At 33.4% G+C, this 27,210-nt stretch overlaps 6 protein-coding genes across 12 annotated transcripts in view; 3 read left to right on the top strand and 3 right to left on the bottom strand.

Moving 5' to 3' along the window:
• LOC108002805 (protein pygopus) overlaps positions 1–3,451 on the bottom strand; it is a 52,165-nt gene extending 48,714 nt beyond the window's left edge. Inside the window, exon 1 of the mRNA XM_062071683.1 lies at positions 3,313–3,451. The gene's annotated coding sequence lies outside the window, so the exon portion shown is untranslated. The remainder of the gene's footprint in view (positions 1–3,312) is intronic.
• LOC108002806 (lachesin-like) overlaps positions 1–6,284 on the top strand; it is a 29,569-nt gene extending 23,285 nt beyond the window's left edge. For all 4 annotated transcript variants that reach the window (XM_062071685.1, XM_028669143.2, XM_017064689.3 and 1 more), the window contains 6 exons: positions 240–486; positions 1,399–1,572; positions 3,031–3,159; positions 3,271–3,406; positions 3,605–3,762; positions 4,044–6,284. In XM_062071685.1, the coding sequence (XP_061927669.1) occupies positions 240–486; positions 1,399–1,572; positions 3,031–3,159; positions 3,271–3,406; positions 3,605–3,762; positions 4,044–4,363 (1,164 nt within the window). In that variant the 3' untranslated portion in view covers positions 4,364–6,284. The remainder of the gene's footprint in view (positions 1–239; positions 487–1,398; positions 1,573–3,030; positions 3,160–3,270; positions 3,407–3,604; positions 3,763–4,043) is intronic.
• Positions 6,285–6,368: 84 nt separating this feature from the next.
• On the bottom strand, positions 6,369–7,161 carry LOC108002810 (protein kish-A). The gene is made up of 3 exons (XM_017064693.3): positions 7,001–7,161; positions 6,715–6,830; positions 6,369–6,610 (listed from the first exon to the last, which is right to left on the bottom strand). Exons 1-3 carry the CDS (start codon positions 7,001–7,003, stop codon positions 6,505–6,507), a joined length of 225 nt encoding a protein of 74 aa, XP_016920182.1. The 5' UTR covers positions 7,004–7,161; the 3' UTR covers positions 6,369–6,504.
• A 147-nt stretch (positions 7,162–7,308) lies between these two features.
• On the top strand, positions 7,309–14,418 carry LOC108002911 (ras GTPase-activating protein 1). 3 transcript variants are annotated; one of them, XM_017064898.3, is made up of 16 exons: positions 7,315–7,572; positions 7,635–7,715; positions 8,182–8,363; positions 8,472–8,653; positions 8,723–9,120; positions 9,196–9,341; positions 9,407–9,740; positions 9,931–10,274; positions 10,354–10,545; positions 10,666–10,815; positions 10,908–10,956; positions 11,045–11,263; positions 11,335–11,567; positions 11,648–11,789; positions 11,898–12,038; positions 12,117–14,418. In XM_017064898.3, exons 2-16 carry the CDS (start codon positions 7,668–7,670, stop codon positions 12,192–12,194), a joined length of 2,838 nt encoding a protein of 945 aa, XP_016920387.1. In that variant the 5' UTR covers positions 7,315–7,572; positions 7,635–7,667; the 3' UTR covers positions 12,195–14,418. The 3 variants fall into 3 exon arrangements, with proteins under 3 accessions (XP_016920386.1, XP_016920388.1, XP_016920387.1); XM_017064897.3 differs by having other exon boundaries at positions 7,309–7,715; XM_017064899.3 differs by lacking the exons at positions 11,898–12,038; positions 12,117–14,418 and having other exon boundaries at positions 7,309–7,715; positions 11,335–11,572; positions 11,648–11,760.
• LOC108000922 (ras-like protein 1) lies at positions 12,703–17,002 on the bottom strand. 2 transcript variants are annotated; one of them, XM_017061626.3, is made up of 5 exons: positions 16,843–17,002; positions 15,979–16,149; positions 15,754–15,897; positions 15,446–15,652; positions 12,703–15,297 (listed from the first exon to the last, which is right to left on the bottom strand). In XM_017061626.3, the coding sequence occupies exons 2-5, from the start codon at positions 16,105–16,107 to the stop codon at positions 15,193–15,195; spliced, it is 585 nt and encodes a 194-aa protein (XP_016917115.1). In that variant the 5' UTR covers positions 16,108–16,149; positions 16,843–17,002; the 3' UTR covers positions 12,703–15,192. The 2 variants fall into 2 exon arrangements, with proteins under 2 accessions (XP_016917115.1, XP_028524031.1); XM_028668230.2 differs by having other exon boundaries at positions 16,421–16,933.
• A 9,335-nt stretch (positions 17,003–26,337) lies between these two features.
• Positions 26,338–26,835, top strand: LOC133665729 (uncharacterized). The gene has a single exon (XM_062071986.1). The coding sequence runs from the start codon at positions 26,338–26,340 to the stop codon at positions 26,833–26,835; it is 498 nt and encodes a 165-aa protein (XP_061927970.1).
• Positions 26,836–27,210: the final 375 nt, after the last annotated feature.

The following is a 27,210-nucleotide window of genomic DNA, read 5'->3' as shown; positions in this document are numbered from 1 at the left end:
GCTGCTGCGTTTAACCCACACGTATATAAATAACATTATACGTATTTGGATAGAAACGTCAATATAATTAACCGCGCGCATATACAGGGGATCGCGCACGTGTGCGTTTATTCGGAATAACACGTACACGCGTGAATCTGTTGGATGTATCTAATTAATATTAACGCAATTAGGACAGCGAGACATACATATATATATTTTCTCCTATTGAATGGAACTTTTTGGAACGATTGGCTCAGGTGGGATGGATTCGAGTGGAGGATAAGACGATACTGTCGTTGGGCCAGCGAACGGTGACTCACTCGCCCCGATTCTTGGTCACGTTGGAGAACGCAAAGTCGAAGAATCAAAGCGAGTGGAGGGACGAGGAGGAGGCCACCTCGCGGCTTCACATCCGCCAACTTCGGGAAGCTGACCGGGGATGCTACATGTGCCAGCTGAACACGAAGCCCATGTTGAGCCAGCTGGGATGCGTGGATGTCCTAGGTATGCCTAATTGCGCGTTATACCGCATTCCTACGGCCAGATACAGTCGGGTGTTTGCGGTCGCTCGTATGCACACACGTCACGTACGCACGCACCGGTTTCGATTAGCCTATCTCAGAGAAGGGATGGAAAATATGCGCGCCTCGCCGCTAGAATACGTTTCAATGGGACCCCTGTACAACCGTACCATCATACCTCGTGTTGCTCACCCGGCTCGCCTCCATTCGTTTCCACCCGCGCCATCCTCCGATTCCTACTTCCCTCGACTTCCTCCCCCTGCATAGGGTGGTACAACGCGACCCAACCCTACATTACTCGACCGTCTCTCTCTTTCTCCCTGCGCGCGGTCTGGTCCCGACCCTGCTCTCCGCCACTGGATAGGCGAACGTTGCATCGTGCGTGTGCGTGGACACCGCGAGGGAGGGAGGGGGGAGAAGGAGAATTCATCGAGAGTGCGTATGCTTGCCTCCGGTATTCAACTCGAAAGAGCGATCGGCCCGAATGGAATGAAATTCCTTTGTGGGCAAACACAGGAAAGGTCCCGAGCATCCTTTTTTTTTCTCTCGCCCAACCCGAACTCGCCTAACTCCCTCCCCTATCTATACGATATTTGTCCAACCTGAATCGCGTGTAATTGAAATGGCCTCTCTCTTTCCCCGTGAAAGAAACGAGATCTCATCGCGAGAATGTTCCTTCTGTACCCTATTACCCTTCTCCCACGAAAGGATAGACGGTATTTCATTTTTCTCGGGAGCAGGGAGCAACGGTTTTGACTTGATTTCAAATCGAGAAGGGTCGGATTCCAGACCCTCCATTCCACCTCCTCCCCCGGAATTTATACGCCCGAAATTTTTTCGATACAACTCTTCTTTCTTTGTTTCCTCCTCTCTCTTTCTCTCCCTCTGTTCACAGTTCCGCCGGATATACTTAGCTCTGGCACATCGGAGGGCGAGGTATCCGTTCTGGAGGGTGAAAACGCTACCCTCTCGTGTAAAGCTACCGGGAGACCGGCACCTCGTGTGCTCTGGAGACGCGAGAAAAGTGGTTTCATACTTATGAGGGGTCTTCACGATCCGCTGATACCAGGTAAGATATTACATTTTTATCTCGAGTCGAGCACTCTCGCGAGCGTCGTTCCCGGTGACAAATAACCTTCGATTCTCTTCTTTTTCTTAATTCTTAAGACCGCTCGAAACGCCCGCCGCCGCCTCCTCCTTCTCCGATATCACTCTTCAAATATCGCCCGTCCTCGAGTTTCCTTCCAGTTTCTTCTTTCCTTCTTTCCGAAAAATTATCCCTTTTTCTCTCATCATCTTCCCGATACTCGATTCGACCGAGCCCGATTCGACCGTTCGATTAAAATTTCAAGATTTTCGTCGCTACACTCTTTCCACGACTGATCGTCCGAGATATTGCGACGAGGAGAGGAGAGGGGAGTGGGAGCCGCGTCACGACTCGGCACGCCATCTAGATTCGGTTTAAACGGAACGTGAAGACATCGTAAATCCGGCAGGCCCACGTGATGCCGATCGAAAGCAATTACGGTGAAACGCGAATCTCATCGAATGGAGATTAGTCCGTTCGAAACGACTTTCGATATATTTCCACGTGGTACACGTGCTCTCGCACCACGATCCTGCACCGTAGTATCGTAGAATTCGACGCTTTCTTCGTTTCTCCCCGAGATGATCGACGGTCGCTGTGAAAATAATTCGGGAGGAGGGAGATGGCGTTGGCGTCGAACGAATTTTTCGCTCGGACGCGTGGCAAATTCGTCCATCGTCGATCGTCCCCGCGAGATATTAATGGTTACGAATTCTCGAACGGTCGTTGATAAATCGATACGCAATATTTTGAGCACGGTGGACGTTGCGACAAAAATACGCGTATTTGTATTTTGAAGCGTGAGAAAGAAAGAGAGAGAGAGGCAAATCGAAACTTGTCAACGCGAACAATGAATCTCCCATTTTCGATGGATCTCATTAGGCGAGTTTGACATATTTTATCGGTACGCGATGAGACGATGCGCGCGACGATTTATGTCGCCCGCGTTCCTCGATAATAATCTAATTAGCGAGAGGTCGGTCAATTTCGAAAGCGTTGCGAGCATACACGCATAATTAAACGATAACACGATAAACGATCGTCAACTTTCTCTACGCCCTTGCCGCGCAAATTTCCCAGGAATTTTATAGGATAGGATCCCTCGCGCGGTTTTCGTGAAGTATCGATATATCATATTCGCGACAGCAGTTAGCGAATACTTCTCGGTTGTACGTTTCAATTACCATACTTTCGCTCGACGTATGCGTACCGTACGATACCGTGTCACTGGTTTATCGATAATTCTTCCTTAAATCGTTGGTCCGATTCCTCGTTAACGAGTAATGAGATTTAGGGTCGTAATAGGCGGTGGTCTCGTTGTTTTAACGCAAAGGACGTATTTCGCGTGTAATTTGGTGTAGTTGCGAACGTTGGCATCCGGCCAGCGATATGTATACGAGAGCTTTCAACCAGATATTCATACGATGCGAGATTTTATAGTGGACAACCAGTCCGGTGAGAAGCTGGAATTAACAAGAGTGGACAGGAAGCAAATGGGAGCTTATCTTTGCATAGCGAAAAACGAAGTGCCCCCGGCTGTCAGCAAAAGAGTATATCTAAGGGTAAACTGTGAGTATTTTCGATGATATCATTCTTATGATGCTTATATAAGATAAGATCGATCGAATTAATTATCGATCGATGAGATATTTGTTTTATTTGTTTTTTGGGGGATTTCAGTTCCACCTAGCGCAAAGGTTCCCAATCAAATATTAAGCTCACCTCTGGACACGAACGTATCGTTGGTCTGTTTGATCGAAGCTTATCCAAAGACGATTAACTTGTGGACCAGGAAGGAACAAGTTATTATGAGCGGGTATGTTATCACGGAACGTGTATTACACTTACTTAAGAGTTTCTTTACGATTAACGTGTCGCGTGTGAGATCCGACGTATCGTCCAAATATGACCGAGTCGCAAAATTGATTCTATACACACACACGCACACATAAATACACACAAATACACACACATACACTCTCGAACCGTAAAGTTAAGCGATGTGTCAACACAGTGGTAGATACGAAATCGACGAACGGGGACATCCGGACGAAGAATGGAAGACAACGAGCGAGTTGAAGATAAGCCGTTTAGAGAAAACGGATTTGGGAGAGTACACGTGTTCAGCGTCCTCAAGCATGGGAAAAGCCGAGGCTACCCTTAGGGTTTACGGTGAGTCGACATATACGTATACGATCTACGAACATTGTCATTTTTCGACCGCCATTCCATAGAAAATTCCCATCTCCCTCGACATTTTGACATCCGCTACTCGCTATTTCTTCTCTTGCCCTTCTTTCGAATAATCATCCACTCGAATAACCAACAAACTTCGATATCGAACTTTATACAACGTTCACGTGCCATCGTTCGTTTTTGAACTAAGAATCCCCTCTCCACTTCTCGGCTCTTTCTTCTCATTACACGATACGATATAGGGAAACTGTTTTCAGAAATCGAACGAGCAACCATACGGACTACTTCAGCCAGTTGGAAGTTGAGCAAAGGAAAATCAAAATTTGCTCAAGTTACTAAAAATCGAATTTTTCATCAAATGAGTACACCAGCGATGCAAAAAAGTACCGTGAGAATTGTTTACAGCAAACACACGATCACTTCAACGACGGTAAATCCACGCGCGCCTTTCGTCAAAGACGAGAACTTATTCAAGAATCGCGACATCTCGAACGAGAGGAATTGTGCCAATGCGAAGAACGATAGCGGTATGCGAGTTTATGTCGTCTGCTTCCTCTTCTTCCTTACCATTCGATAAATCAACCAATCAGATTGATAGGCGAGAGAAGAACTCTGTCGATACGTTAGACGAACGAAATACAAATACTACGGGTATTCGTTCGCGTTTCATGCGTATTGGAGTGAACGAGAGATCGAACGATTGCGAATCGTCGAGAAGGAACCGCGATTTTCAAAGTTCGTATTTCGTTTCATTTCCAGCGACGATACAGCGAACAAATCGATCCCCTTTCTTCCCTCCGCCTCCTATCTTTCTCTCCCCTCTCTCTCTCTCTTTCTCTCCTCTCTCTGATGTATATTTTTCGCCAAGATAATAGTTCGTGGCGAATAATGTTGCGAATTTGAAAAGATAAATGCTTACGAATGTATTTTTTATGACCCTTTTATCCGTTTTGGAATACGGGGAAAAGAATAAAGTCGTGAGCGAAGTGTGTTCTTTAGTTCGACTATAATAAAATGTGACATTGTCGAGTATTTTTTTAACAATGAACAAAGTGAAAGAAATACAAGATTTCTCGTTGAAATTATTATTTACGATTTGTGGAATTATTAGAAGTTACGATGTAATTTTTATAACTTTAGCATCGAAAGCCTTACACATGCAGGGTGTCTATCTCAAGTGGGCCACCAGTGTCATTCACGAGATCATCGTTCGACAAATACGAGGAAAAACTTATACTTTCGATTGATTACTCCACACTTCGGAATTATTTCAACAATGGCAGTGGCGATCCAATTAAAATGAACATCCTTTATAATATCTCTTTACGTCGTAATATATATAATTATTATCAACGATTAATTATATTTCCAAGTTCTGCAAGAATCGCGCTTTATCGCGAATTGATGCTGTTTAATCAACTATTCAATTATACTCGAACACAGACAAATAATTAGCATACTAATTTGTACGTAAGGGGTAATGAGATAATATCTTTATTTATCGGTACGATAACAGAGTGAATTGAGATTGTAAGTGGCATCTTAACGAATGTTAAACACGTCATATCTAAGATTCATATCCGTAGGGCGCATAATACGGTATTATATATATTTTAGAAAGATATTAGATCTTACTTTTATGTATTATTTTATGTATTTTTTTAATTATCCGTAGGCACAAATAACGTACCTCATATGCCAACGATTAAACGAGACCACAATTATAAGTATAATCAATCGGGTTTACTGCGAGGAATCTATTATCTATTTAAATTTTATTACGCGATCATCGAATTCATCTTTAAACTATTTTTTATACATATATCTCGTAATCGATTGATTATCATTATTTATCGTTATTTAATACCTTCTCATTTTTTCCTTTTTTCTCCATTTTTTTTTTTTTAATTCCCATATACATCATATATATTATATAATATATATTTAGCATATTTGTGATAATATTACGAAGAAAATAATTTTCCTTCGAGAAATGGACAATAAGCGTTCCTAATAGGTTGTGCTTTCTATCATTTTTCAATGTTCCTCGCAAAACCGCAATTCATACGTTACTCTGTAATTATGATCTATGTGCGAAATAGTGCGATTAGAAAGTCTCGATGTTTTTTACCGGATAACATTTTTAATCCGAGAACGTTGAAGCTTTCTTTTTGTACAGTTATTATCATGAATGTCTTCTATTACAGAGTACAAACTTTAGTCTCAATGCGTGGCTTATTATTATTAATAATATAATAGTATTTATCCGCGAAATAAACAAGAAAACACACATGTTAAATACATTTATTTAACAAATATTGTATATCGTAAAACACTGCTCAATATAACGACTTTACAATAACTATGATAAAAATGTTGTTGTTTATAGAAAAAAAAAATATATTATAAAAATATGATGAAAAATGTGCTCAAATTGGATAATTATATAGCTTTGGAGAAACGAACATGTTGACAAATAAAACATACCATGCAACTAGTAGAGATGTTATTTTTTTTCCATTTTAAATTACTTATAAATAATTTCCATTTTCTTTAAATGATTTAAATGATGAAAATTCAAATGCAAATATGTACATTTATTTATAATAATTGAATGAAACTTACTTTTTATTTACATTTAAATCCACAATTTATACCATTTTCCTTATACAGAATTATATATTTATTTGAATCTTAATTTTAATCGATATTATAATATTATGACCAAAACAAAATATTGAAAGCCATAAGAAGGCAACTCATTGCCACGTATGGACTTTTTCTTTCGCCAATTCTAGCGCACTTCCAAAGAGTACCCTGAAAACTAAACATAATATATTAATATTAATGTTATTAATATTATATTATAATTATATATTAATATTAATATTATATATAAATTATAAAATTATCACAAAATATACATACCCAACTTTTCCTAATCTACTGTCCAATAAACTGGGAACAATAGATCTAATGTAAGTACAGGTACATATCAATAACAAAATTACCGTCAATAGACTCTGAAAGTTAAATAGGGCAGACTATGTCCCCCAAAAAAAGAGATTTTAAAAAAAAAACTACTTAAATTAATGCATTCTTTTTGAATATAAAGAGGTTATAAAAAGTTATAAAATTTAAAAGTTGTTTATGATCAATCGTAAAATAAATATTTAAAATATAAATTATACAATTCGAAAATTTATCATCTTACCATTACGATTTAATAAAGATAAGTTTTGATATTGAATTATTATAAATAATCAATTTACATACAAGAAACAACTTCACGTAAATGAAAACAAAATTTCGCCATAACAAAGGGTGAATATACAAGAAACGAAAACTTTTCAAAAGAATTAGCGTTTAACATAAAACTATCTTTATAATTATATGAATGATTACTTTACATTATAATTTAATTAAAAAATATATATTATCTACTATCAAAGATCTACTGATAATATTATATTTAAAAATTAGAACAATTATTATTAGTGAACTTAATCATCTATATAAATGCATTATGTTAATGGCTTATTAGTTATAAGAGGGCTTTTAAACGAAACGTTATTTGATACGTAAAATATTTATCTTCGAATTAAATGATAAATGAATAATTATAGAAACATGTTGTCAGTATTTAAGAATATTTAAAGTTTATGATAAATATAAGACTGACTCCCTCTATGTATTCTACGATCAACGCGTGCAGTAGTAAAATGGCTGCCGTAAAACGTCAATACATTTTATATCAATAATAGCGTACTTTTGTAAATAATCGTGGTAAGGAGGATTGCAATAAAACGAATGCCGTTCAATTAATATTTTTAGTTTCCTTTTCATAGTCGTGTGTATGAAGGAGTGCGTGTGAACAGAAAATGGCAGAATTTGTGCGTGGAGGTCCGAGCGTGTCGAATAGTGCTAAGGTATGTACGAATATTATTCATTCTACTTATTCATCTAATATCATGATAATATTAAAAATTTGTTGGAAAGAAACAAAATACAATTATATATTTAAAAACTTATTCTAACTTTTAAAGTTTTAAAGATTTTAAGATTTTTATAAATTCTTTATTATTTTTTTAAATATTTCGATGGAAAAGTGTTTATTAGACAAAGGTATTATTTATGAATAATGTTTTTAATAATGTTAAGTTTCTATATTTTTCAAAAAAATAAAAAATGGTACATATAAAAGAAGTTATAAACAAATATGTAAACATAATATTTATGTTTTGTTGACAAAAGTATATGTTATCTTTGATATATAAATATGACATTTCATTTTAAAAATAAAAATATTTATATAATATATACTTAAATTAAAAAAATTTTTATTATTATGTTATGTTATAAATGCTTAAAAATTTTATATAATTTTATCTATAGATGGATCACAATAGCAAAGGAGGTTCTCCTAGCACTGGTAGTGAAGATGGTGGACAGAATGAATCTATGAATGCAGAAAATGAATTTGATCCTTTTCTTGAAAATATACCAGATGATATTCAAGATACAGAAGAACCTGATAGTGCTAATGCAACATTATTAACAGCTCCACCAGAAAATCAGTGAGATTTAATATTAATAAAATTTTGATTTATAGAATAAAGATATTATTTTTAATTATATTTGATATTTAATGAAAGTAAAATTCTTAATAAGTAAATAATTTGTAGATGGTACCATGGTAGATTAGATAGATTTACTGCAGAAGAAAGACTATGGGATGCAAGTAAAATGGGCAGTTATTTAGTACGTGAAAGTGACAGAAAACCTGGAAGTTATGTATTATCCTATTTAGGCAGAACTGGCATTAATCATTTTAGAATTACAGCTGTGTGTGGAGATTATTATATTGGTATTAAACATTTAAATTTAATGAATATTTATAATTTTAATTGATGAATTAATATATATTTTATTATAGGAGGTAGACAGTTCAATAGCTTATCAGATCTTGTTGCATATTATACTCATTGCTCCGATCTTTTAAAGAGGGAAAGACTTATTCATCCTACTCCACCTCCTGAACCAGTGAATGATAAAAAACGAATAGTTGCAATACTGCCATATACAAAAATGCCTGATACAGATGAATTGAGTTTTCAAAAGGGTGACATATTTTTTGTGCACAATGATATGGGAGATGGTTGGTTATGGGTTACTGCACATAGAACTGGTGAACAAGGCTTAATTTTTCGTGAATTGGTGGAGGATCTGGATGATTCCATTGATCCCAATACTGTGTTCTCTTGGTTTCATCCTAATGTTACTAAAAGTGAAGCTGTCGACATGTTGGTGAAGGCAGGACCTGGTAGTTTCTTGGTAAGTTGTAATATTATTTTATAATCTAGAATGATTAAAAATAGTAATTTTTTTATTTTTTATTTCATTGTATAGGTCAGACCTTCAGACAATAGTCCCGGAGATTATTCACTTTTCTTTCATATAAATAATCAAATTCAAAGATTTAGAATTGAAAAAAAGGGAGTACGTTATCTTATGGGTGGAAGAACTTTTGAATGTCTCGATGCTGTTATAAATAGGTATGATATTTTTTCTATTCAACTTTTATATTTATATGTTATCACGAAAATATTTATATTCGTAGATATCGGAAAGAGCAAATAGTTGAGGGTCATACTTTAGTTCAAGCAATGGTAACAGAGCCTGATGGTAGTGTAAGAGTTAATAGAGAAGTGCAACATGCGGAAAAGATATATGCAACTCTTAGAGAATGTCGGGAACAATCTGGAGCAAAGAAAAATAAAGGAATTAAAATGCAAGGATATTTAGAAAAAAAATCAGAAAAAAATAAAAAATGGAAAGCATTGTATTTTGTACTTTTAGTGGATGCAACTGACACTCATTTGTATTTGTATGACAATCCAAAAAGGACCAAACCTAAAGGTCTTATCGATTTAAGCTGTGCTTATTTATATCAGGTATAGCAAATTTTATAAATATAAAACATATTTCATTTTTCCATATGATTGTATCAGTTTTCAGACTGTCTTATCTTTAAAATATATATATGTCGTATGTATGTAATTATACTAACATTGAAAACAGCAAGTAAGGATTGTAATGTTTAAATTGTTATTGAGATTCATTTCTCAGATATAGTTTTTTTAGGTTCATGAAAGCGTGTTCGATAGACCTCATTGCTTTCAATTAGTTGAACGTGCTTTACCATGTTTGGCAACGATAACATATTTGGCTGCTCCAAATTCAGAGAATGCTTTAGACTGGATTAATGCCTTGAAACCATTATGTGTATCACAACTTACTCGTGCCCCAAAAGTTGCTCGTCTACGTGAATTACGTTCATTACATCTGCATATTTTAGATGCTCATAGACTTCCATATAAACTAGTACCAAATCCATTCATCATAGTGGCTCTAAACAATGTAAAAGTTGCTCGCACAAAAGTCAAAACAGGATTACATCCAATTTGGGATGAAGAATTCATTTTAGAGTACGTATATATTTTGTCTAAAATATTAATAAAATATTGATTAATATTTAAATAATATTTATCATAAATTGTTCTATAGGGATGTGCCACCAGATGTTATGTCGTTTTCTTTAACATTATACAATAAAGGAAAACGTAGTAAAGATACCGAAGTGGCAGAATTGACTGTTGAATTGGCGAGTTTAACTAATGGGGAAGAAATGGATGAATGGTATCCATTGTCAGGCCTTACTCCAATAGGCGAATGGGGTGTACTTCGTTTACGGATAAGGTGAAAATAGATTCTTTATGATTTTTTCTTTTTAAAGAACAGAATTTTTTGTACATTGCATATTGCATTTTTAAAATATATGAATGTTTATACATATTTTCTGCATTTATTACATTGCAGGTATCGGCACGATTTAGCAATGCCTCCAGAAGAATATAGTCCATTGCAACAACTATTATTAGATCCAGAACTGCATGTTGTTAGAGCATTAGCAGATGTTTGTCACTTGGATAGAGTACCATTGGCAAATAGTTTACTTAGAATATTTAGGTATATAAACAAAAAATGTATAATATATTAAATATTCTTTTTTTTTTCCTTTTTTAAATAATAAAATTATAATTCGAAATGTTTATATTTAGGCATGAAAGAAAAGAAGCAGATCTTCTGAGATCGTTAAATCAAGCGGAAGTATGTATATTGATCTATATTGATACTTATAAATAAATAGTTATTTTGTTCTTTTTCTTTATTAAATATAATTAATTATTTTATCTAGGTGGATAAGGAAGATGAAACACCAACACTTTTTAGAGCTGCTAGTCTTACAACTACATTAATGGATTTATATATGAAATCAGTTTGTACCTCTTTTTTGAAAGCCGCTTTACGCGATACCATAGTGAAATTAATTGAAAGTAAACAGAGCTGTGAATTAAATCCAACAAAAATGGATTCTCCGGAAGATGCGTGCAGCAATGCAGAATTTTTATTACAAGTAAAAATAAATATAGATTAATATTAAATTATTTTGAGTGATTCATATACTCTTTAATAAATATATTTTAGGTTTTAGACGAAGTGACATTAAGCATTTTTACGAGTCCTGATGCATGTCCAAGGACATTGAGATATATTTGTGGATGTTTACAAAGAGCAGTTGTTGCCAAATGGCCACATGAAAGACTAGTCAGAACGCGAGTAGTCAGTGGATTTATATTTTTACGTCTACTTTGCCCTGCCATATTAAATCCTAGGTCATTTAATTTAATAGCTGAACCGCCACCTCCAGCTGCTGCAAGGTAGGGTAGGTCTATATTAAACGTAAGAAATTTTACATTGAAATAACTTTTTTGTTAATTTTTATTAATTGATTCTGTAGATCACTAGTAATGGTTGCAAAATGTTTGCAAAATTTGGCTAATTTGGTGGAATTTGGTGGTAAAGAACCATATATGGAGGTAGTTAATCCATTTATTCTTAAAAATAAAGAAAGAATGGTTGTATTTTTGGATCAATTATCTGTAAGTATAAGCAAATTTTAATATTATGTATTATTATTTAAATTTTATATATATATATACATCATTTTAAATATAAATTTGAATTTAAAATAATTTGAATTTACATAGAATGTAACCGAAAAACCAGAATCTGAAGGTGCAGATCCGAGAAATAGAAGTTATGTTTCGGATACAGCGAGAGATTTAGCAACACTGCATCATATTTGTGTTTCTCATTTAAAAGAACTTCAAGTTTTATCAAAAACTCAGGTATGTTTTGCAATTCTTAATATATACATTATTAATAAATTATATATGTATTCATAATTCTGTTTTTTTTTTCTTTAGCCAACAATAAAACAATTAGTAACCGTGACTGAAATGCTAAGCAAACATAAACAAAAATACATGGAAATGATACGGTAGTGCTAAAGCCATTTGCCATGACTAATGCCAAACATAACAAAACAATTCATAAGATTTGACAACAGATACACGGTAGTATTTAATAATTACTTTAAGTGGTTAAGTAATTAAACGTACAGACTGACGTGCCATATATATATATGTATACATACATACATACATACATACGTAGATACATACATGCATACATTCATACATATATATGTCTGTATATACATATATATATATATATACATATATATTATTGTATACACACAAGCCTACATTTACTATTTCGTATGTAATTAGAAAATAGCTTATACGTATAGTAAACAGTACCATGACAGTGATATAGTTACATACAGAATCATATAGGCGTATAACAATTTTATATTTACTTAGGTGCTCGAAAATAAATGCAAATTAAACCAAAAATATTGTGTTGTACATATAGTTTCCCAATTTTATTTTTATTTATTTTCCAAAAAATAGTAATAATTTTATTTTTAAAACAGGTTAAAAAATTACATTTTTTATACGTATAAATGATTTATTAATTTTAATTATTTTATAAATTAATTATTACACTTGTATCGTTGCAATAGTTTTATCATGCCATTAAATGACGAATATTGTATTAAATTTAAGGTCCTAGTCAGTTAATACAAAAATTCTTAGAAAATCTGTTAACAAAAATATATATTAAATATCAAGATAAAAAACTAAGATGTATACGCACAATAACATTTGACACATTAAAATGTGTTTTTTTATATTTGACTAATGTATATAATGGTGGTACTATGTTACGATTATATATATGAAGTATATATTTTTGAATAAGGCTATTTTAAATAATGGATAAAACATGTCAAACCGTTATAAATTTATTTTCTGTTCCTGACATTAACGTGAACGAATCCATGAACATTGCAGTTCAATTATTTTTTTACATTTACATTCTTACCTATTGATATATGCGGTTATTATGAATGAATATATTTTAGAATATGTATTGAATAAAAGAAAAGAAAAAAAAAAAAGAAAAAAAAAAAAGAAAAAAAAAACATTGCTTTATAATTTGTACTTATTGTGTATGCTTGTATAATAAGTTTTTATTAAATGATGTATTTTGAATAAAATAATAAAAAAATATTGAATAATGAATTTACAGGCTTAAGTTTTTTAATACGCGCCCATAAAATTGTGATAGTAAATTAGTACATAGTACATAGATATATAATAGTATATCATATAGAAAATGATCAAATTTAGTGAATTTTGATTTAAAAATGTAATTCTTCAATACTTTAGTACCGTTATATATGAAATATTTTAAAATGAAACTAATGAAACAACAATTTGTCAATTGTTCTTTGAATATTATAAAACCAAACAGCATAGATGACTTAAAATTGATGTTTAAAAATAATCATTCGAGATAGAATGAATATAAAGAATATTTTTTGTACAAGATTTTATTATGAATTTGAACTACATAATAACACCTATGCTGTGCAATTTTATATATACACATATTCAATATCTGAAAAAGCTAATATTACAAATTTACGCGTTTACATATATGTTATGTATATAAGAATATTTGCAAATTGTACTATTTAGATCATTTAATAAAGTATTTAACCCTTGATTGTTGAAGTTCAGTCAGACTCGAGACATGATTATATAAATTGAATCTTAAATATTTCATTAATAGATTTTATTGAAAAAATTAATTCTTATATTATAGATTCATGTCTCGTTTAAATAAGATGATGTTATTGTCTGAACAAATATTAAAATGTTCATAATTACAATAAAAGTTTATTATTGATATTCAAAATGTCTTAAAATTATATACTTTTCGTAATATAATTATGATTTAAGAAAATGACATAAAAACGGCAAGATGAGGAGATATAAAAGTGCGATAAAAAAATATGGTATCTCTTAATTACTGCATAAAGATGATGACAGACATTTTAATATCAATTTAAACTTTCATTTTATTGTGCTTGATATAATCCTTAAATTATATAGTCTTTATGTATTTTTAATTGAAATAATAATGATTAGTAGAAATGACACTTACAATTGTACAATAATCACAATATGTAACTTCATTCCTACCAATATTTCTCTACTATAAATGTATAAAAAAGTTATAAAAATTAACAATTTGTATTATTTTCTACAAGAATCTTCAGTATGCGATTAAAGAGAAAAAAAAATACAAACAAAACTATATACTCTTAAAATGATAAATAGGCATTTTATGTAAAAATTGCATACTTAATTACAATAATATCTAACTAGCATGGCATGCTTAAGAATACTTAATCACAGCACAAAATGAGTTATCCAGGTTTATTTTCTTGTGTTTTATGGCTTATATATATATATATATATATTTATCTTATATATATATATTTTTTTTAGAAAAATGGAATTTTTTATTATGCATTCTAAAATGTAGAAATAAAAATTAAAAATATATTTAATCAATGAATTAAATATATATTTAAAATTATGAACTAGACTGAATAAAACATGTAAAAAATGTATATGATCTTAAATTTGATGAATTATATATTCTTTACATTCACAATACTTAAAACTACAGAATTCTTTCATTGAATAATACTTTTGCAAATTTAATAATAAAATATGAATGACTTAAAAACATTTTTTTTGATACTGACTATTTTAAGCAATCAAGGGTTAAAATTTTTTTTTGCTAATGGAATATTAAGAGTTATATGGCAGACTGTTGAACAAATAATGTATTTTATGAAATTTAACTTCAAGAATAAAAATGTATGTGATATAATACAATACTATTATATATTTTGTTCTTTTTTCCCTCCCAATGTATAGAAAAAATTGTGCTTGTAATATTACAATATTCTAGAGGAAGCTGCAAAAAATGTGCGTAAAGTGAACATAATCTAATATTTCTTTACAATCTATTTCCATATTAATGTATCGAATGAGGGAATTAACATGATTCAATGACTTAAAGCAAACAGCATCGATGTTTCCTACGGTTCGCGTTACCTGTCTTCATACGTTTCTTTTTTTCTTTACCTCTATGTTCTTTGTCTTTCCGTATTTCTCTCACCTATAATTTTATTAATTATATTCTAATAAAAAAAAATCAATATAAAGTTGAAATTATAAGAATATAAGAAATAATAATTTACTATTTAATTCATAAAATATAATATAAGCACATATATATATATTTTTAAATTTATATATTTATTTACCAGTGTATAAAAAGCATCATCTACTCCCATTCTCGTTTTAGCCGAAGTTTCAACAAAAGGCACACCATATTGACGGGCAACTTCTCTTGCTTGTGTCATATTTACTGCCCAAGATTGTTGAAGATCACATTTATTTCCTACTAAAACCATTGGTACTTCTTCTGCATCTTTTACTCTTTTTATTTGTTCCCTATATGTTCCAATATCCTATAATAATATATTTATTGATATATATATTGATATTTTTTCAGTTTTTATGTGTAAAAAATAATATAAAAAGTAATCTGAATAAATAAAAAAAAACATACTTCAAAACTTTTTGCTGAATTTACAGCAAATACTAATAAAAATCCTTCTCCGGTTCTCATGTATTGATCTCTCATTGCACTATATTCTTCTTGACCAGCTGTATCTAATATATCTAAAAGACATGTCTCTCCATCTATAACTACCTATATATAAAATATTTTATATAAATATACTATTGAATAATTAATTGTATAACAGTATGATAACTATATATAACAACTTACTTGTTTTCTATAAGAATCTTCTATAGTGGGATCATATTCATCTACAAAATGATTTTGTATCAACTGAATTGTAAGCGCAGATTTACCAACACCTCCAGCTCCCACAACTACGAGCTTGTACTCTGTCATTATGTAATTTCTATTTTAACTAAAGCTGCAATTGCTTTTTGTCTACAAAATAAAAATTTACTTTTAAATCAATTACACAGTAAATATGAAATAAATTACTAATAGTCAATTAAATAAATAAAAGAAGCATATACAGAAGCAAATAAATAAGGGGTTAACTAATATTAATTTATCACAAAATATAAATTACATGTATAAAAGATAGAAAAAATGAAATTCCTATATTTTTAGAATTTTTCGCAATAATTTTTTGTTGAGTTAGAATCATTTTGATAGATTAATTCTATATTAGTTCATTACGAGCAATACATACTCTGTGAATAATAATTTGCGCCAAGATCGTATGCACTTTACCACGATCAGTCCTTAAGTTATTTATATTTTTAATTTGCCAATCAATATCGTAAATTTGAAGGTAATATACAATGACTTTACAACTTAAAAACAGAACGAGTATGACAAACAAGCACACTCAATAACATTATCAAAGAAACATGTGGGTAGACATAACTGATGATTAAATAGAATTTTAATATATTCTATAGTATGCATTTTTTTTAGATATGATTCGGTTAAAAAAGAAAGTGTATTATAAGATTTTCGTTTCAAATTTTTCAAATTAATGATGTTTAATGGGAGATATGTTTTCAAGTAAACATCAAACAAATGAATAATATTATCAATGTGAAAATAAACGTTGTTATAATATAAAATCCTTTCCGTTCTTCATCTTACCAAAGTTTAAAAATTCATTTCAGGAACATACACCGGCTTAAAACCACTTTTCTTAACTTTGACTATTACGAGTTATTCACTGGAGAAACCATCTGGAAAGAAGCATCAGTGATGCCAATGTACGAATCAATGACATATCTTAAGGGTGTGGATCAAGGAATAATAAAAAAGTTATTATATTAAAAAAAATAAAAAAATTTCATAAAATTCATTAAATTTTAATTTCTATTATAAATAGATATTCAAATATAGAATTAAATTTAATAAATATGATTTAAAAAGAAAAAATTATTGCTTTTCGTTTATACAAAATTTAATAGAAAAACTTCATCTCGACCAATCAAAAATGAGTTTTAAATTTGTGATTTTGTTTTATATACATATATTTTTATTATATGAAGAAATAAGTATGAGTTAATACATTGTTGAATGTAAATTTGAATAATTTTTATTTTATTATTACTATTGTTTTTCTATCAGGAGAATTAAAAATTAGTTTATAGTATATATTGCACAATAAAGTGTTGATTTTAAACTTCTTATAAGGTAATTGAAAGTTTTTAATTAATAGGATAGGCAAAAAAAAACAATAAAATCGAAGTTGTTTCTTGAATAGAGAAGTATAATAAATTTTCCAGAACAAGTATAAGATAAAGAAAGCAAATATTGCGAATGAAACAGAGACGGAATGAAAATTAGAAAATCAGCGCCATCTTGATATATGTGAAACAAAACTTTAAATAGATATCCTTTAGATAAAGGAAGGAAATAGTAGAAGAATATGAATTAACAATTTGCGCCATCTCTTGGTTACAGATATTTCTTCAAAGATAGGATAAAATAAAGTATGAATTGAAGATCTTTTTTAATAAAATATTTTTGATCAACAGATGATGCACATATAGTCATTTTTTATCTTATTTCTATTCTACTATTTTCTCTTTTGATCTGAATTTTTGTTTCATCTATAATAATTCAGAAATCTTGACAATAATAGATAATTTAAAGTATAATTAGCTTTAAATTGCTTAAATTTTTTAATCTATTTATTGTATTCGATATATGGATAGAATCTATGTATGATATATGAACAATTAATTATGCAATTAATATAAAAGATTCTATTATCCATCATATTATATATTGTATGTTATTTAAATATTTAATTATTATTATTATAAATATTTATTTAATTATTTAAATTTTTCTCTTATACTTCAGCCTTTTTTATATCGATATTTAAATTTCTGTATTATGTTATAGTTTTTTCTAATTTAATCACAATCAAATTTAATTTTTAATTTTTTATTTTGTAAATGATGATTTTTTTAAAATAATTTATATGTGAGATCAACAAATTGTGATTAATATAAAAGATTTATTTAAAGATTTATTGCATTTTATTTCATATAATTATTTTTATATATATCTTTTTATTTATTTTTCATATATCTTTTTTTAGTTTAATATTTATTTTAAATTCTTTGATCATATTTCAGTATTTTTTAATTTATATATGTTATATTGACTTTTTTCTTATATTATGCTTTTTATATTTTCATAATCAGCATATTTTTGTAAGATTTCAAATATAATAAAATTTTGTAAAAATTTATAATTAAAATATATTATTATATTATACTTCAGTTTTCGCATGTGAATCAAGAAATCATACCATTTCAACCAATCAGAAAACGGCTAAGGCCCAACGTTAAACGAATCAATGTGCATGACATCAGTCTATTGTCAAGAATTATGGGAAGAGTATGTGTTACATCGATGGAAATATATAATTAAAGAATTTGATATTGTGATATAATTTGTGAGAATAATAGATTATTAATACTTTTGTTTAATTAATATGTATGTGTTTAATCATTTATCAAATATTATTATATCAAAATTGAATTCTTTTTTATTTTTTTTTATCATTACTCATTGCTCATGCATTTGACAGTTACAGCTACCGATAGTTTGTATTATAAACATTTGAAGTCAGATTTGAATTTATTAGTTATTGTTTTATTTTAATATTATTTTAATTTTATATTATTGTTTTACAGTTTTCATTTTTATTTAATTAATGTTTAACATGATTTTGAAAATGTAACAAGTTATATACATTTATGGAAATATGGTAAAATTTAATTTATTTTAAAAAAATTATTTTCAAAATATGTATAATAATTACTATAAGTTTTTTTTTGTTTTTTTTATTCATACAGAGATAAAAATAGATCAAATTCTGATCAATTTTACTTCTTACATATTTATATTATATATTTCTTTTCTCATATTATTTATGTATTTTTTTTCTCATATTATTCTTTTACGCTTAAGATTGAAAACGTTTCTTCTATAGATCATTTTTTTTATTTTATCTTTTTTTATACTGATATTTTAAATAATATAATTGCTTGATTTTCAAGAAACCAAAAATAAAATTTTTATTTTTCTCAGGAATTTTAGCTTAGAAATTTCATTTCTTCTATATTCATTGTCAAGATCTCATTTACATATGCTTAAATGAGAAAAAAATGATGACATGATAAACCTAATTGATAAATTTATCAACTTTTTCAATAATTGACGATATTTTAGTATATAATAGTATATAATGCAAGATATATTGTTCACAATATGTATGTATAAATAGGCTCGGAATTGTCGTTTCGATTATAAATTACCAAAATCGCTTATCTTAATAATTTCATTTTTTTAAAGATAAAATATTTTTTTCTTTTGATCATGAATATTGATAATTAAGATACAAATTTTTATCGCGATTCAATGCAAGTCAGCAGTTATCTTTAGTCGAAATTAAGAAAATGTAAGGTTAGAATGTGCGGCTAATATGTGAAGCTCACGTGCCAAGGACTTTTTTCTAATGTAGATTTTTTTTGATTTGGATATTGTGTGAGAATCAAAAAATTATTATGTGCCTGTTTCACTATTTTTTAAATATAAGGCTGAATAGATAATATACTTCTATGTAGTTTTCTCTGATTCAATAGGTACATTTTCGCGTGACAACCTTCTATTTCAGGAGATAAAATTTGAAAAGTCAAAGATAAATTTGAGACGAATAGAGAATACTGTTCAATTCTGATTTATCGATTTTTCGGATTTCGAGAAATTATTATTTAATACACAATATATAATTATATCATTGTATATCAATTTTTAAAATTACGAACTAAAAGTATATATTTTTATTTTTTCTTTTAAATAATTTAATTTTGTGTATTATTTAGATCATAGCATGGTAGATGGCGTAAAAAGCATTTCTTGAAGTCGGTATTTCAGAACATGTGACAAATCCCCTGAGATGTCGCTTCTATTTCTCTGTTATACAAATCTGATTTATTCGAGGTTGATATTTCAGAATAAACGTGATATAAAAATCTACAAGATGTCACTTTCATTCTAGTTTCACTCATATTTATTATTTATATCTTTTTCGTCTCCTAATTTTTTTTAATAATGCAATATTTTGAAAACTTGATCCCCTAACGATAATTGTTATTTGATATTGAATTATTTTTCGGCAAAGCTACTAATACACATAGACCGAATACACATAGAATCAAAGTACACATAGGCGTGCAAGTTATTCGAGACTTTAGTGCGAAGAAACTCGGTAATTTTACGAGTTTTCCAGTGAAGCGAATTAAGATTTGCATAACATCGGTGCACGGCTCGGACTTAAGTGTCGGCAAATGTAAATGTAGCCTCATAGCTTAGAACTTTTGCTTCCTTTCGTTCCATCTCTTTTCCTCTCCGTCGAAAAGACGAAGAAATAAGAGGCGAAAGTAGGAAGTATCGAATCTCTAAATTTTCGAGCTAAAAGTTGAGCACGATGCTTTGTCCCGGTGAAACAAGAAATCCTTTCACTCAGCCCCATTATTTTTCAGAAGTTCAGAAAATTATTCCTCGTTGCATGAAATTCAATCTTTTCCTCGACTCGATACGATCCTGGCTTTATCGTTTGCAGACCAGTTTGCGGATTCATTCACCGTTTCGTTCGAAATGGAGAGTAATTCGGGAATGGAGAGAATCGTTGTGTTGGCGTTCGCGTTGCCAACGATATCGATATCTTTCGCCAATGTAGTGTAAACTGGTCGCATTACAACGTGTTCATGCGCGCCTCAGGTGCACCTGATTACGTTAATAATGAACGCAATTGGTGCTCACCTGCGTGACTCGTCGAACGTGCGTTTAATCCGTTTAAATCGTTGCGTATATAATTTGGAAAAATTAGCGATGCTGATTCCACCAACTAAATGCGATAATATTATACCACGAATGAAACAACCGTGAGTAAAATAGAAATTTTCTCGTGGAAATATACGAAGAATTTTTTGAAGACGAAAAATAAATAAGCGTGTCGAACATGGTCGATAATTATTAAGAGTTTAGCCGGAGTTTCCCTTAACGGGGATCACGGGTGGTCGGATCACGCAATGCGGTAACGTTCTTTCGAAGCACGTAGGAAACTCGATGTCCACGGGAGGGGAAAAAAAGCGAAAGAAATAAAATAGCGGAAGCAGAGGGCTGGGATCGAGAGGGTAAGGGTCGATCCGTATTTACGGTATATTTTCGCATCGCCTACGGGCTGGTCAAACGTCAATTGAGCTCTGGTTCAACGTATTCCTGGCACGCTGCAGAATCAGTGGGAGGTGTATTTTCCGCGAGAAATCTCGTGTCCGGATAAAGTTGGTTATAGCGTGAACCCACGAATACAACGGATCGTGGCTTTCCTTTCGTTTCTCGCTATTCTCCGCTATTCAACCTCTCTCTCTCTCTCTCTCTCTCTCTCTCTCCCTCTCATTCTCTCTCATTCTCTCTCTCTCTCTCTCTCTCTCTCTCTCTCTCTCTCTCTCTCTCTCTCTCTCTCTCTCTCTCTCTCTCTCTCTCTCTCTCTCTCTCTCTCTCTCTCTCTCTCTCTCTCTCTCTCTCTCTCTCTCTCTCTCTCTCTCTCTCTCTCTCTCTCTCTCTCTCTCTCTCTCTCTCTCTCTCTCTCTCTCTCTCTCTCTCTCTCTCTCTCTCTCTCTCTCTCTCTCTCTCTCTCTCTCTCTCTCTCTCTCTCTCTCTCTTTCTACCAACTTTTTCGTATTTTTTCCATTGTATCGATTAAATTTGAGGGAACGGTGCGTGTAGAGCGTTTGCTTTGAAGAAAATAGACTCGAATCTCTCACGCGATTACGCGAGGAGATCGAATCGAACGGAATATCAACGAGAACAATGTCTAGCTTTGCCGGCGATAGATTCAAATTTTATTGAATTATACAGTGTACCGGAGAAAATCGTTTAAAGTACAAGCAAATGCTTTCACGATCGAATTCGTTGCGTGGTTTCTGCCGGAGCTTCTCGTTCCGCGTAATAAATATTTATAAAGGGGAACAGATTCCAAGGAGAAGGAGGATCGTGGTTTTCTTCCTTTTCTTTTTTTTTTCCTTTCCTCTCTCGATGAATGGTGCTAATTTTGCCTTTCAAGGTTGATCGTGTGTGCTCCATTTTCGATCTTTCCTCGAAACGTTTCTTTTTTCCTTTTTCTTTCTCTCTTCTTTCTCATCCCGGATTCGTCGAGTCTTTTAAAATTTTATTTCACGATATTTTTTGACGAGCAAGCAAGTAAAAATCGTGGCGGAAAAATTAAATTTTCTAAAAGCTGAGATCCGATAGCGAAATGGAAATATCTCAACATGGTGGAAGGTATTGCTGATATAAATTGAGGATTCTTGAGCGAAGCGTAACCCCCTCCCCCCCTCTCCCACCCTTCCTTGATGATGAGCTTCCCGGTTGACGCGACGGTTGAGTAGAGGTCTCGTTAGACGGGATAATTAGTTATCGCGTGGATCGATAGACACGGAAAGACAGACGAGGAAAGAAATCTAATCGTCGCGATCTCGTATTGACGTGTTTTTTTTGTTCTCCTTCCTCCCTCTCTCTCTCTCTCTCTCTTTCTCTCTCTCTCGATAGAGAATAAATTACGAGTTTTGGAACATTTTCATTAAACGAAACGAGGAGCTCGTCGAGGAGCATGCAAATATTTTTATTCCGATCCTCGTTGATGCAACCCCCGGTACGGGTTTTGGAAAGAGTGTATTTTATTCACGCGGCGCACACTGTACATTCGATACGTGCCGTGATAAAATTTTACTTCCGTCAATTGTGCGTATACGCGTTCCACGGATCTCTTTGGAAATACGTTGGAAATTCGTGCAACAACACGCAAACACACGCAAACGCGCCATTGTATTCCCCCTCCCCCCTCCTCCCGAGCTCGCACTCGCCGAACGCGTCACAGCAACGTTGCACACTTTTCGCGCTATTCCCATATTTCGAAACCTGCGAAAAAGGAAATCTACGCGATCTTTCGATCTACGTATACGATCGATCAATTTCCGTCCCTTTTTATCCCTCGTTGTTGTTCCACGGAAATATTCGTTCCCATGGAAACGATAATATATCCTCCACCCGTAAGAACACTTGGATCGTAAATGAACTCGGGAGAGCATCACGAGGGTTCGGCATCGTGAAATTTATCCTTGGTTATTAATCGGTTGTCGGCGAAAGAAATTGAACGGGTGCGCGAGATTTGCAAGCTTTTCCACCTCTTTTCCTTTTTTTCCATCGTTCGCTCTCAACTTGTAACTGCGAACGTCGTCCAGAGCTTAGAGTCGAGAAACTAACGCTTGCGATTCGTTGAAATGGAATCGGAGGAGGTAAGGCAGGATTTAAAAAGACGCCTGTTACCGGGAGAGAAGACAATGGCGAAACGAAAACGTTTAATACCGACGCGTCCGTATGCCTTCGGTGCGCGATATGATTTATCGTTCCTCTCCCCCTCCCCAAGATGCGCAAGAATATAATGCCGGTGATTTATCGTTCCATTATTCGTTCTCTCTTTCTCTGCTCTGCCCTCGCGTTTACGACAAAGTGGCGAACGTTTTAGTTCCGTGTCACTCGTAAATCCCTAAAGAGGGCCGATTTTCTGCCCAACGTATTTCTTCGCTATTTCGCTCGCTGAAAACCAGACCGCGAATAATCGTCAAATATTTTGTTTCGCGTAGCGTCGCGTCGTGGAACGATCCAACTTAATTGATCAAACAGAACTCTTCCTTACCTATCTTTCCTCTCTTTCTTTCTTTCTCCGTTCAGTCACAAATATTATCGTTGAAACGTGGAAACATCTGCGCATTGGCCATAATTGCCAATTTCTCTCGAATCTTACTTGTTTTTACTCTTTCCCTTCTTCTTCTTAATTCGCTGTCTTGGTACAATTATGGGCGGCGGTGGCCCGGGTTCTGGCAACGGATTATAATTTCGCGCCGCTTTGAATTCAATTTCGACAGTGCTGTCCAGTCTGTCGTTGGGCATAATGTGTCTTATAGACTTCAACGAGAGCATCTCTTCCTCGGGCTTTTTCGGTGGGGCGTACTCGTTCGGTATCACGTGAACTTTGGTGCAACCAGTTTTGCATTTTTCACCTGCGTAGTTGGATGTGTACGCAATTTATTTTTCTTCGTTTGAAAAAAGGGGGAAAGGGATTTTATTACGCATTTTACCTTCGGCATCGGCGCAATTAAAGTCAAAACTCAATTTTTCTTCGTCTTCCCGTTCTTCCTTCTCGATTTTTCTTTTGCATTTCGGCACCTTGACGGATATAAAATTATTGCTTATTTCTTGCGTGATTTCATCGTACGGTGGCTCCGCGTTGGGGAGAGGACACGACGAATGAAGGCATCGGGGACAAATGCATTCGTTTATCGCTTTATCCGTTAACATTATATTTTAACTAATTTATCGATATAATTCTGAATTCCGTTACGCGTTCGGTTTTCAAATTTTCTTTTATAATTTCCAGGTTTGTCGATCGGTTGCCATCTTGAACAAACAACGGAAGGAAAATCTGTCATCGAATCGATCATGCTGAACGTTTCGCCCGATCGATTGAACGGGATTGAAATCGAGATTGAAAATTTTTATATAATCTAATCTCGAAGTAAGAGAAAAGATAACGAATAACTTTCTCTTTTCGATTTAAAATTTTTATTCCCGACCAATTCGTCGATTTGAATCGTAACGCAATAACTGAAAATCTTTCCTCGTTCCACGCCAAAAACTTATCTCGATTCTAATCGAAATATCGAGGATGCATCGCGGATAATCGCGGACGATAAGTTTTTCATCCGCATAATCCGGAGAAACGTTCATCGCTTTAAAAATGGTTTCATTCTTTTTCACGCTATATAATTTTCCTGTGCTCAGACGATTTACCACCTCCTCCCGCCCCTCTATTAATTAAATTACTTTTACTGAAATATCTCTGACGCTTCTCTATATTAAAAGACGTGTTTAATTAAAATTTACATTCCGGACTTGTAGTTGGTGAACGGGGCGGCAGCAGAGCGGCGGCACGTCCTCTGAAAGAGCCCGGGTTGCGACGCAGGTAATTTTTTAAGGACGGTGTCCGAGAACTCGAAGCAATAGAATAAACGATATCCGTAATAAGCGAAATCCGTTTTTCGTTGTTCTCCCCTTCTCTCTTTTTTCTTTTTTTTTTTAATACGCGATCAAAGTTCGGGCACAATCGAGTTATCGGTTTTTAAATGAAATTCTTTTAAGCAAAGGGGGGAGGGACCTCGCCACTTTCCTCGGAAACTTTTTAAGCTAACGCAATTTCTCGTGTAATTGGGGGATTAATTTGATGAATTAAACGGTCTGCTTGGAGTTCGTTTAAGTCGTTACACCGTGCGCGCGTGTATAATCGCTTCAACTCGACTACCCACCTCCTTTCTCTCTCTCTCTCTTTCTCTCTCTTTTTCTATTTTCTTTTCTTTCTCCTCTCTCTCTCTCTCTCTCTCTCTCTCTCTCTCTCTCTCTCTTTCTTCTTCTTCTTCTAAGCGACGCACGTTTATACGAGAGATGCTCCGCTCGGTTCTCTCGGTTCGTCTTTTCTTTCAACTCATTAACATAAGAACGTCTACTCTTGGAAAATTGCGTGCAGTTCCCTTTAGAAACATGTTTCACGATTCCGGTTCACGCCGGGTTCTCGCTTTATCCTTTTAAACGACGCCCCCATACTCCATCCCACGCTACGCTACGGCCAAGAAATTTTTGCAGACACGCGAATCCTACTTACGAGAAACAACAACGCCGGTCCCCTTAATACTTTTCATTCCTTGCCGGCGGAAAAATAAAAAACCGAGCGTGCGTGCGCGTGTGTATGTGTATGTGTAGAGGAGAAGAAGAGTGAAGGAGGAGGGAAAAGGAATGGAGGTAAAGGAGGAGAGGAAAAGGGATGGAGGTGGGGGAGAAGTGGAGGTGAAAGAGAAAGAGGAAGTCAGGAGATAGAGAAGGAGAAGATGGAGGTGGTGGAGTAGGAGGTTATGGAGATGGATGAAGTGAGAGAAAAAGAGGTAGAGATGGAGGGACAGAGAATTGGAGGTGAAGGAGGAGGAGGAGGTGGAGGTGGTGGAGTAGAGAGTTATGGAAGTGGATGAAATGGGAGAGGAAGAGGTAGAAATGGAGGAGGAGAGAATTGGAGGTGAAGAAGGTGAAGCAGGTGGAGGTGGTGGAGTAGGAGGTTGTGGAGGTGGAAAAAATGGAGAGATGGAGGTAAAGGAAGAGGAGGAGGTGGAGGTGGATGAAGTGGGAGAGAAAGAGGTAGAAATGGAGGAGGAGAGAATTGGAGGTGAAGGAAGTGGAGATGAAGGAGGTGGTGGAGTAGGAGGTTGTGGAGGTGGAAAAAATGGAGAGATGGAGGTAAAGGAAGAGGAGGAGGTGGAGGTGGATGAAGTGGGAGAGAAAGAGGTAGAGATGAAGGGGGAGAGAATTGGAGATGAAGGAGGTGAAGGAGGTGGAGGCGAAGGAGGTGAAGTAGGTGGAGATGGTAGAAGGTTGTGGAGGTGGAAGAGATGGAGAGATGGAGGTAGAGGAAGAAGAGGAGGTGGAGGTGGTGGAGTAGGAGGTTGTGAAGATGGATGAAGTGGGAGAGGAAGAAGTAGAGGTGATGAAGGTGAAGCAGGTGGTGGAGTAGGAGATTGTGGAGGTGGAAGGAGGGGAGATGGAGGTGGAGGTGGAGGAGGAGGATAAAATGCGATCCTCGGCTGGGATAAAATTTTAATCCCGAATCGAATACGATTCCCGCTCGGTGAAGAAGGGCGGAAAGTAAGAAAGGAAAGTCGAAAAATTCCATCAATCTCGTCGGCCGACCGATATTTGACGCCGCTATATCACTATATGGGATACGCCGCGCGCACCAGGTATGTACGATGGTATGCTAATGCTATGCACTGTTTTCATAACGACGGCAAGTCGTGTTTTACTTTCATCAACTTTCTTTCGATGAGTTACAACTTT

The sequence above is a fragment of the Apis cerana genome, linkage group LG2, assembly GCF_029169275.1.
Source record: "Apis cerana isolate GH-2021 linkage group LG2, AcerK_1.0, whole genome shotgun sequence".
In the NCBI taxonomy this organism is placed as follows: domain Eukaryota; kingdom Metazoa; phylum Arthropoda; class Insecta; order Hymenoptera; family Apidae; genus Apis; species Apis cerana.
Note: the sequence above shows the minus strand (reverse complement) of the source record. Positions and strands in the feature narration are given on the sequence as shown.

Coding starts and splice junctions, on each gene's coding strand:
- LOC108002810 (XM_017064693.3), bottom strand. Junction 6,611..6,714: donor AGTAGATTAGGAAAAGTTGG/GTATGTATATTT, acceptor TATTATGTTTAG/TTTTCAGGGTACTCTTTGGA.
- LOC108002911 (XM_017064897.3), top strand. CDS start 7,668: ATGGCAGAATTTGTGCGTGGAGGTCCGAGCGTGTCGAATAGTGCTAAG. Junction 10,546..10,665: donor GTACTTCGTTTACGGATAAG/GTGAAAATAGAT, acceptor ATTACATTGCAG/GTATCGGCACGATTTAGCAA. Junction 11,568..11,647: donor CCACCTCCAGCTGCTGCAAG/GTAGGGTAGGTC, acceptor TTGATTCTGTAG/ATCACTAGTAATGGTTGCAA.
- LOC108000922 (XM_017061626.3), bottom strand. CDS start 16,107: ATGACAGAGTACAAGCTCGTAGTTGTGGGAGCTGGAGGTGTTGGTAAA. Junction 15,898..15,978: donor AAGATTCTTATAGAAAACAA/GTAAGTTGTTAT, acceptor TTTTATATATAG/GTAGTTATAGATGGAGAGAC. Junction 15,298..15,445: donor ATGATGCTTTTTATACACTG/GTAAATAAATAT, acceptor ATAAAATTATAG/GTGAGAGAAATACGGAAAGA.
- LOC133665729 (XM_062071986.1), top strand. CDS start 26,338: ATGGAAGTGGATGAAATGGGAGAGGAAGAGGTAGAAATGGAGGAGGAG.